At 41.5% G+C, this 10,414-nt stretch overlaps 1 protein-coding gene and 1 pseudogene across 1 annotated transcript in view; both read right to left on the minus strand.

Annotated features, from left to right (window-relative positions):
• Window positions 1-443: 443 nt before the first annotated feature.
• On the minus strand, window positions 444-896 carry LOC129837362 (bolA-like protein 1; annotated as a pseudogene).
• A 2,847-nt stretch (window positions 897-3,743) lies between these two features.
• The window catches only part of LOC129837826 (synaptic vesicle glycoprotein 2A-like), a 73,450-nt gene continuing 66,779 nt past the window's right edge, over window positions 3,744-10,414 (minus strand). Inside the window, exons 11-13 of the mRNA XM_055904286.1 lie at window positions 9,221-9,427; window positions 8,701-8,860; window positions 3,744-8,001 (exon numbers count right to left, since the gene is read on the minus strand). Of these exons, the coding sequence (XP_055760261.1) occupies window positions 7,818-8,001; window positions 8,701-8,860; window positions 9,221-9,427 (551 nt within the window). The 3' untranslated portion in view covers window positions 3,744-7,817. The remainder of the gene's footprint in view (window positions 8,002-8,700; window positions 8,861-9,220; window positions 9,428-10,414) is intronic.

Consider the following 10,414-nt stretch of genomic DNA (forward strand, 5'->3'; position numbering starts at 1 on the left):
CTTCTGCCCTCACATACGAGACATTTAATTTTCAGACAAAACAGACACACTCCATCACTTCATATCATATAGTTCAATGTACCACATACTACTGAACTACGAGATCTTGAGACATTCTAGTGATGGCCACTAAATGCAAGAGTCTAATCTAAAACCAAACTCTTCTTGAATTAAATTGCCAAGAGACCGAAGTGATGCTGCTCATTTAGAAACAACCTTTCAAGCAGTAATGAAATGATATCACACTAGTTTACAACAATGTTAATAGACACTATCTTTAACTGCAGGCATATGGGTGTGCAGGTTTTTGTTCCAGACCTGATTAAACTAATCAAGGTCTTGAACAGACAACACATTGTAATAGATGAGTTAGTGCTGGCACCAAAGCCTGCACAGGCTGTTACTCTCTAGAACCAGGGTTGATGACTGCTGAGTTTCACTTGTCAGTCCCATCCAGCCTTGAGTTTCTCCTCCACCGTGTGGTCCTCCTTGGATCCTCCCATGCAGGGTGGGCTCTTGGCTATACTGGGGTTGCTGCCCCACTGCTGGGGTGTCTTGGCCTGGATGGCCAGCGTGTGGATACAGGTCCTCAGCTCCTCGGCTAGGGTCTCGTTGAGAAGGCGGTGGCGCTGTAGCAGTGAGAGGCAGTCGAATCGTGGGCTGACCACCAGGACTCGGAAGTGGGACTCGTATCCAGGGGGCACGGCGTGCATGTGGCTCTCGTTGTGGACTCCAGGTGTTCTGGCTCCAGCTGCTGGGTGAGCTTGGTCCGTATGGCCCCCTCCATGGGCAGGTTGTGATCAGGAGCCATGTGGGGTCTGAAGTGGGCTAAGGGCCATGGTGAAGGTGTGGGTGGTGGAGATTGGACGGGCATAGCTGAGAACACTGGGCAACATTCAGAGGATTGGGGCAGGAGACGACTGTAGTCAGCTTGCAATGAAGAAGTGGTCTGGTGTTCTCTCTTCAGGTTCAGAAGTTACACTCTTAGAAAATAAAGGTGCTATCTAGAACCTAAAAGGGTTCTTCGGCTGTCCCGCCAGTGGAAAGGGTTCTACATGGAACCCAAAATGGTTCTACCTGGAACCAAAAAGGGCACTACCTGGAACCAAAAAAGGTTCCAGGTAGTGAGATAGACTGCACTTGTGAAGGTAGTAAATGACCTTATAATGGCGTCAGACCGAGGCTTTGCATCTGTCCTCATGCTCCTAGACCTTAGTGCTGCTTTGATACCATCGATCACCACATTCTTTTGGAGAGATTGGAAACCCAAATTGGTCTACACGGACAAGTTCTGGCCTGGTTTAGATCTTATCTGTCGGAAAGATATCAGTTTGTCTCTGTGGATGGTTTGTCCTCTGACAAATCAACGGTAAATTCCGGTGTTCCTCAAGGCTCCGTTTTAGGACCACTATTGTTTTCACTATATATTTTACCTATTGGTGATGTCATTCGGAAACATGATGTTAACTTTCACTGCTTTGCGGATGACACACAGCTGTACATTTTGATGAAACATGGTGAAGCCCCAAAATTGCCCTCCTTGGAAGCCTGTGTTTCAGACATAAGGAAGTGGATGGCTGCAAATGTTCTACTTTTAAACTCAGAAAAAACAGAGATGCTTGTTCTAGGTCCCAAGAAACAAAGAGATCTTCTGTTGAATCTGACAATTAATCTTGGTGGTTGTACAGTCGTCTCAAATAAAACTGTGAAGGACCTCGGCGTTACTCTGGACCCTGATCTCCCTTTTGACGAACATATCAAGACAGTTTCAAGGACAGCTTTTTTCCATCTATGTAACATTGCAAAAATCAGAAACTGTCTGTCCAAACATGAGGCAGAAAAATTAATCCATGCTTTTGCCACTTCTAGGTTAGACTATTGCAATGCTCTACTTTCCGGCTACCCGTATAAAGCACTAAATAAACTTCAGTTAGTGCTAAACACGGCTGCTAGAATCTTGACTAGAGACAAAATATGTGATCATATTACTCCAGTGCTAGCCTCTCTACACTGGCTTCCTGTTAAGGCAAGGGCTGATTTCAAGGTTTTACTGCTAACCTGCAAAGCATTACATGGGCATGCTCCAACCTATCTTTACGATTTGGTCCTGCCGTACATACCTACACGTACACTACGGTCACAAGACGCAGGCCTCCTTACTGTCCCTAAAATTTCTAAGCAAACAGCTGGAGGCAGGGCTTTCTCCTATAGAGCTCCATTTTTATGGAATGGTCTGCCTACTCATGTGAGAGACGCAGACTCAGGCTCAACCTTTAAGTCTTTATTGAAGACATCTCTTCAGTAGGTCCTATGACTGAGTGTAGTCTGGCCCAGTAGTGTGAACGTGAACGGAAAGACACTGGAGCAACGAACCGCCCTTGCTGTCTCTGCCTGGCCGGTTCCCCTCTCTCCACTGGGATTCTCTGCCTCTAACCCTATTACACGGGCTGAGTCACTGGCTTACTGGTGCTCTTCCATGCCGTCCCTAAAAGAGGTGTGTCACTTGAGTGGATTGAGTCACTGACGTGATCTCCTGTCTTATCCGGTGTCCTGTGTGAATTTAAGTATGCTCTCTCTAATTCTCTCTCTTTTTCTCTTTCTTTCTCTTTTTCTATCTTTCTTTCTTTCTTTCTCTCTCTCTCTCGGAGGACCTGAGCCCTAGGACCATGCCTCAGCCTGGCCTGATGACTCCTTGCTGTCCCCAATCCACCTGGCCGTGCTGCTGCTCCAGTTTCAACTGTTCTGCCTGTGGCTATGGAACCCTGACCTGTTCACCGGACGTGCTACCTGTCCCAGTCCTGCTGTTTTCGACTCACTAGAGACAGCAGGAGCGGTAGAGATACTCTGAATGTCAGTTGGCTATGAAAAGCCAACTGACATTTGCTCCTGAGGTGCTGACCTGTGGGGTCACAGGGGTCAGCACCTTGGGGTTTTAGGCTGGGTTTCTGTACAGCACTTTGTGACATCAGCTGATGTAAGAAGTGCTTTATAAATACATTTGATTGATTGATTGATTGATTGATTGATGGGGACAGCCGAATAACCCTTTTGGAACGAAGAACCCTTTGGAACCATTTTTTCTAAGTGTAGCTTGCATCCAGTAGCTCGCTATCTGCTGTTAAGCTAGCTATTTTACAGCAGACTCTGCTTTACATAGCTACAGTATCTGTTGTCTATAGCTACAACATCTGTTCTTTAATACATGAAAATGCAATGCTGCCCAATGACGTGTGCAAATTTCTTTCACAACATACTATGACTAGCTACGTTAGCTTGCTAATGTTATCTTACTGGTTAGGTAGCTACTTGCAGTAATAACTGCCACACAGACTGCATTTCGTAGCCTCAAATAGTACCTTAGCTAGATTGTGTTGTTATTAATAAATCATCAAAGCTGTAATAACCCAAAGTGAGTTGTAATGCGTCCTCAGTTATCCAACGTACACAGGAAGTGCTGCCTGGTTTGGACTGTCTGGGACTTTGTAGTCTTTTTAGACGGCCTGGGACTCATATCTGCAGCAGTAAATTGTAGTCTTTGTAGGCTAGTAAATCTAGTACTGGTGGAGGTTTGTTGCAAAGTACATTTTTTCTCAATGAGCTATCATGCCTGTTGGTGAAATTACGTTGAATCAACGTAAAATAAGACGTTGGATTGACATCTGTGGCCAGTGGGATAATGTTCTGACCCCTAGGCACAGAATTATCATTGATGATCAATTCGGAAAATTAAATAATTACAAGGGTTTCATCATTAGGACAGTAGTTTATTTTTCTTTGCTATCCATTGCAGTTCTGAAAAGGTCCATTGCACAACAGTGCAAATAAATAAACAATGACAAAAGATAAGAAGAAAATCTCACACACAAACTTTATAACAGAATCATGAAGTTGTAACATTTAAGTATTCTTCATAACCAGTAGTATTTATTTTGATGTATTTACTTATATTCCATTTTCATTTACAAAATACACAAAATCGAAGACACCATACAATAGTATTCTGTCATTTACACTTCAGTTTTTTTGTCCTTTGTATTTTTTTATGGTTCCACATGTATACAGTATTGTAATTTTCTAATATTATGATCTATACTTACATACAAACAACTACAGATTCTACAGCACAGTACAAAGACAGTGATAAAGTCTCTGTTACATGAATTAATCACAATGTATTCTTATTGACAAAAGCCTCAAAGACCTCGGGGTAGTTTTAGAAGTGAATATAATCCATTCAGTCCCATTTAGTAGAAGCCAACAACAGCATTTCAGTGGAAAAGGCCCAGCAAATAATGTTTTTCATTTCCCAATAGTGTTTTGGGGAGAGATAAAAGACAAATAATCTAACACTTATTGCTATAATTATGTTTTTGCACTCATGATTGACCGTTGACCGAGCAACAAGTTAAGAATACAAAAAAACCCTGTAACAGAATTGAAAATATGCAACTACAGGTACTAGAAACAATCTTGACGTTAAATATCCCAAACTGGTTCACTGAGAGAGTAAATAGATAGTTAAGCATTTCACAGCGTTCCATGTCGTACTATACAACATTAATATTGACATCCTTGTTTATCATTTCGTGGGCGGTATAATTAGGACAACATACAGATAGGATATGGAAACACAGATCAGACACATGCTGCAATGCTGAGCCTGATTCTTCAATAACAAATGGAATCTTTTAAGATTACTCTGCTTCTTAGAGGAATTGTTAATGTACTTTCCGACAGACTGGCCATCCACGTCCCAGATCAGTTCAAAAAAACTGCTCCTCCTACTACAGTAATATTTTCAAGGGGTCAAAGGTTATAAAGAGCTATATATTTATTAATGATCTATGTTATATTTTATTTATTTTAATTTACATATTTAAATCTATATTCCATGTTTTTAATGATATAGTATAAACTTAAGACATACAAAAAGATTTGGCAATAATCAATGAGAGAAGTTACTCATGGCACACTTATAGATCGGCGGTCACCAAACCTGTCAATTTTGAGGAATGTGGTAACGGCTTGAAGTTCCTATATAGATTAAGGGGTCATACATTGAACGTACAATATGCTAGTTTATGGTAATGTGAACATAAAGTAAAGTGAGAGGTTGCTATGTCAATAAATAGTCAACTGCGACTACTGTAAATCAATATATACTGATTATTTTGTGTGCTGTTCACAACTGCATGCGTGACTCATTTGGTACCAGTGAATCATTTGGCTACTGTCTTAAATTGGTCGCTTGTAAGCAGTTGTTGTGCGTACGTCAACAGCTTTACCTTCTGTTTCCCTTCATGTGCTAGCTACTGATATATTTTATGTCTCAAAGGTTTTGGTCTTTTTAAGAATGCAAGGCATTAACAACTGTGCATGTACAGCTAAGTACATTTAGTGCAATGGATTACTCTTTATCTAGAATGCTGTTAAGTCTACATATGGCTGCTATCCTAAAAAAATGGCAGTTTATGGTCATTTCCTTTGTTGCTGAATCAGTGCTTGTTGCTTTTCTCAGTTTGTTTCTTTGTAACATGCAATTGTGAACATACCACACTTGATCAATGTGCTTGCTATAAGGGGAATGTGAAACGTTGTTTGGTACCAAACCAATGTACAGGAAATCTATGGATCAGATATCCCATGAGTGTGTTTAGTCCTAGTCTATCATGTATGATAAAAACCTCAGCGGAGGTGTGAAACATGTTAAATGTACCCATATATCATGATGTTCTAAGCTTCAAGGGTGGAAATCAAAGGAAAGTTATACTACTTCTATTTCAATGCTCGGTGAAATGTTTCCCATAAGCATCCAATAATGTTCCCCATTTCATTGAGGTTTAATTCTCATTTTGATCATACGATCAATAAAGCAGCTTTTACTTGTATCGCCACATCAGTTAATCATACTCCAAGTATCGAATAAAACAACTAATAAACAAGCTATCAAGAATCCACAAAAAATAAATCAATATTGCAGGTCAAAGTTCAATATTGCACAGGCAAACAAGCACAGTCTCACACCCATATCAAAATAAATAATAAAATATGGGCTATGATGTACATGATAGTATTTAATGACAGTGCATATATGTCCTTACCACTATAGTCTCTTTTGAAACACATATATTGCACCCAAAAGTAAATATATCTTAATATCTTTAAAACTCAAAATAAATATCAAATGGAATCTACTGAAAATATATCACATTGTTGCAATGTTTTACTGAAGTTTAGTATATCCTTTCCATATCTTTGTGTATTATTTTCAACTTCATTATTTTGAAGATTTTCGCTCCACCTTTGAGCATCTAGTTCCTGTTTCACAATATCACAAAAAATGAAAACGTATGTTTCAGTTGTGCACATTAAAACGGTTTGATGTGTTTAAGGGTTGCGAGAATGTTCCAGAAATCCAAGGTCAATGTTAGAACAGGCAAATGATATCATAGGCAGTGTGATTTCTCTCATAAAAGGACAGGATATAACATCTAACATCTGACTTATAGATGTACAGTAACATGACACACTTAAATGCCATTTTCGTATTGTGTTCTATCTTTCTAGCAAATTGTCCACAAATTCACTTACATACTTAGTTACATGCATACCACTTTCCCAAAAACACATTTTAAGAGCAAAACATAAAACCTATGACAGATGGAACAAAGAAGGCATTTGTTACTACAGGATATATGAAGCAAGAATGACGATTGAACTGTGGGCTTTTAAACGTTTGTTTATAACGTGACAATAATAACCATTGTAACAAATTGTGACAACAGTCATATTTGCATCAGCCAACATTTGTGCTTTAAATGTGGAATGTTTGGACAAAAGTGCTGTTCTAAAATGTACACGGCGAACAATATGGGCTGAACAAATGTCAACATTGTCAGAAATAGAGATTTGAAGGATTGATTTGAGTAGCCATTTATGATTGATTGAGATAGAACGGCTAGAAAGAATGTTTTAAAGGGAAAAAGCTCAACAGTTCACTTTTGTCAACAGTCTCATTCAAACCATAATGAAAGTAAACCTGGAATGTTCTAAAATCTAGAAAATGGCAGTTATTTTGTACATAAAATAAACACAAGACCTTGGAAGGTATGATAATGAGGAGAGGCCTTGGTTGAACTAAATGTTTTGGTTTACTCATCAAGTAAAAAATGGTTCAAATCAAGGCATAACGTATCCTTTTTGACTGAAGTTCTACCATAGCAATGTAGACTCATATAGATGGGAAGTGAGCTGAGCTTATCAGAGAAATTGGTGTGAATATGGATTGGATGGCTAGTGGTACTTTCTATTACGGGCTATTGGCATGGCTCATAAACTAGACCCCATGTCCCTACCCCATAACCCCAGTAATCTGTCTTCATTTTGGGGACCTGCATCTAAACTACCTCCTCAACCCTCCTAAACACATACACTCAGGGATTAAGATTGCACTGAACAAGGATTCAAGTTGGAACAGCTTCTGTTGGTCTAGGGGTAGAGTTTGGTTGCACTTCCCTTTCTCTACCAACTCACAGCATATTCATGGGGATCAATGTCAAGCAACGGCAGCACAGTTCCACAGATCTTAGTAGTATAGAGATGTGTCTATCTAAACAGTACATCCAATATCAGGCAATCCACAATATTTACAGCTTAGTAGATCTGTGCAGCATCTGCATTGAACTAATTCCTGTGAATAGGCTCGGACTTCAATGGGGCGTACAGGGGAGAGTTTAGGGGTTTCTTGGGCTACTTGTTGTTCACAGTGTGGCTTACTCATTCTGACCCCCATGTCGCCCCCTAGGGTTGTGGCCACACTATTGCAGCACCTGGCCTCGCGTCTCCGGCAGCTTGAACGCCAGGAAGCTGCCCGCTGCAAGCGCCCCGGAGGCGAACAGGATGGGCACAGCCTTGGTAATGCCCACGAAAGAGGTGAAGATGCTGATGCCCAACACGGCTGCCAGCTTACAGAGGGCGTTTAGAAAGCCAAACGCTGTGCATCTGGGAGGAGAGAGGAAGATCAGTCAGTTCCATAATGACCTCTATTCAAACAGTCTCAGATTGAACTCATAATGTAACACCTGCAGGAAGACTGTTCAGCCAGATGGGCAGCGCTACTACTCTTTCTGAAATTGGAAAATAATATTTAATCATGGTCCGATATTATTAAGCAAAAAGGCACGAGGGTGTGTGGTAAATTGGCCATTTACCGCAAACCCCCGAGGTACCTTATTGCTGTTATAAACTGGTTACCGACGTAATTAGAGCAGTACAAATAAATGTTTTGTCATACCCATGGTATACGGTCTGATATACCACGTCTGACAGCCAATCAGCATTCAGGGCTCGAACCCCGTTGATAATAATGAACAGCCAGTCTGCTATGATGAGATCTCAGAGTTTTGAAATGGGCAGAAATGTTTCAGTCAACCCAGTTTACTGGGATACAGATTAGGATTTTTTTGTATATGTTGGTTGAGGCAGTGCAGTGTTCACTCAGCCATGGGGTGGCAGTAAGGATTCCCACCCAGTCTCACACACCACTACCACCAATGCTCTTACACAGTACTACAACCTCCATTTTCCACCATCTAGTGTAACCAATCACATCAAGGCACCACTTTTGCCAGTACACCCTGGAAGCTACAACCTTCCACAGTGCCAAGGTTTTGGTGTGGCTCTCTGGTTGGGGTTTCCTACCTCTTGTCAGAGGGGTAGAGCTCCACCGTCAGCACGTCCAGGGCATTCCAGGAGGCGATGCTGATGCCCCCGAACAGACAGAGCAGAGCGATCATGGCCGACTCGCTGTTGCCGAACGACAGGAAGAAACAGCTGACACAAGAGATCACACTGGAGCCCGCTGAAGAGTGAGAGGAGAGGAGGGAAAGAGATGGGGAGGGAGGGAAAGGGAGGGAGATAGAGGGTAAGGAGGGGTCGAGAGAGGGAGGGGGAAAGGGGAGAGAGAGAGAGAGAGAAGAGAGGGAAAATGAGTGAATCTATGAATATGTCATCTAATATGCCTGCTATTCTTGCTGAATCCATTTTGGCCATTGTGAGACAGAAAATTCTGCCCAATGTACCATAGATTAAGCAGACTACATTTTGTTTTCTTATGGTTGCTGATCTCTATGTGTCAAAGACATGCACCAACAGTACGGTGCAAAATCAGATGACACCATTGTAGCCGTGACGACACTGTCGCCTCTCCTCGCTCTATTACCCAGCATCCTCAGCCGTCCGATCTTGTCCATGAGCAGCGCCGACACGATGTTGCCAGGCAACACGGCCAGGGTGCCCAGGAAGCTGACAAAGTATATCATGTAGGCACTGTTCTCGTCGCTGAAGTCGCTAAGCATGCAGCCCTCCTTGTTGTGCAGGAAGGTGCTGTTGACCAGTTTGCTGTTGATCAGCCTGTACTTGAACAGATCTGCAGGGGAGAGAAGGGGAGAGGGGGGGGGGGGGTTATTGATGAGAATTGTGGTTAATTCGATTCATTGTAGGGATAGACTTTAATGCATTCTGTACTGCTCGGATCTTTAATGTCAGCTGAGATCAGCTGAGATTATGATATTGTGTTCATGTGAGATATATGAAGACAATACCATAAACCACAGTCATTCTAATGGATGAATGACAGAATATGAACTGGGGCGTAAGGTTCTCATATCTAGGGCCTATTCAATCAGTTACAAAATAAAATATATTCATAATACTGAATTCTTTATTCTACTGTACATGAGAGAACGGTTTGTCCATACTGTCCAAGCCTAACCTCTGACCTCCAACCTCTAGGTTTTGCTCTGCTGTACTTCTCAGTATAAATCCATCATGTGGTTGTTCCCATAGTGGGTTAACATCCCGCACTATGGCAACAATCTAGCAGCTTCTAGCACTTAGTGGGAAAGCACAGAGGGATTAAACAATAAAGCAATAGTAGTGAAATGGCTTTCTAATTCAAATTCAAATGAGTAGCTCCTGCATGGCATTGATAGCAGCAGAGTGATTGCTTGACTAGTCTAATGACGGACAAACACCTAACAGAACGAGAGGGAGGCGTTCAGATAGTCCCTATTGTACTGCTCTGATAACGTCTTGAGAGAGACAGAGAGAGAGAGAGAGACTAAGCCATTATAGGCTTGTGTTTGACTGATAATAGGTTTCCAATCGTTGTAATGTCAGAGATAAAATTGGATTCTGCCGATGGATCGAGAGGACTTCAAGCTCATCAATTTTACCCATCTTTTGTCATCAGCCATACAGATGAATCATCTTCTTGTGCAGGCTGTTTTTGTTTTGGAAAAATCTATCATTCAGTTTGAGATGACTGACAGTTATGTAATTTGCAGGCTGAAGTAAAATAGGATTGGGCCTGTGTTGCTAGGATACCTCTCTCTGTCTGCATTGCCTCATTATG

The sequence above is a fragment of the Salvelinus fontinalis genome, chromosome 38, assembly GCF_029448725.1.
Source record: "Salvelinus fontinalis isolate EN_2023a chromosome 38, ASM2944872v1, whole genome shotgun sequence".
Lineage (NCBI taxonomy): Eukaryota > Metazoa > Chordata > Actinopteri > Salmoniformes > Salmonidae > Salvelinus > Salvelinus fontinalis.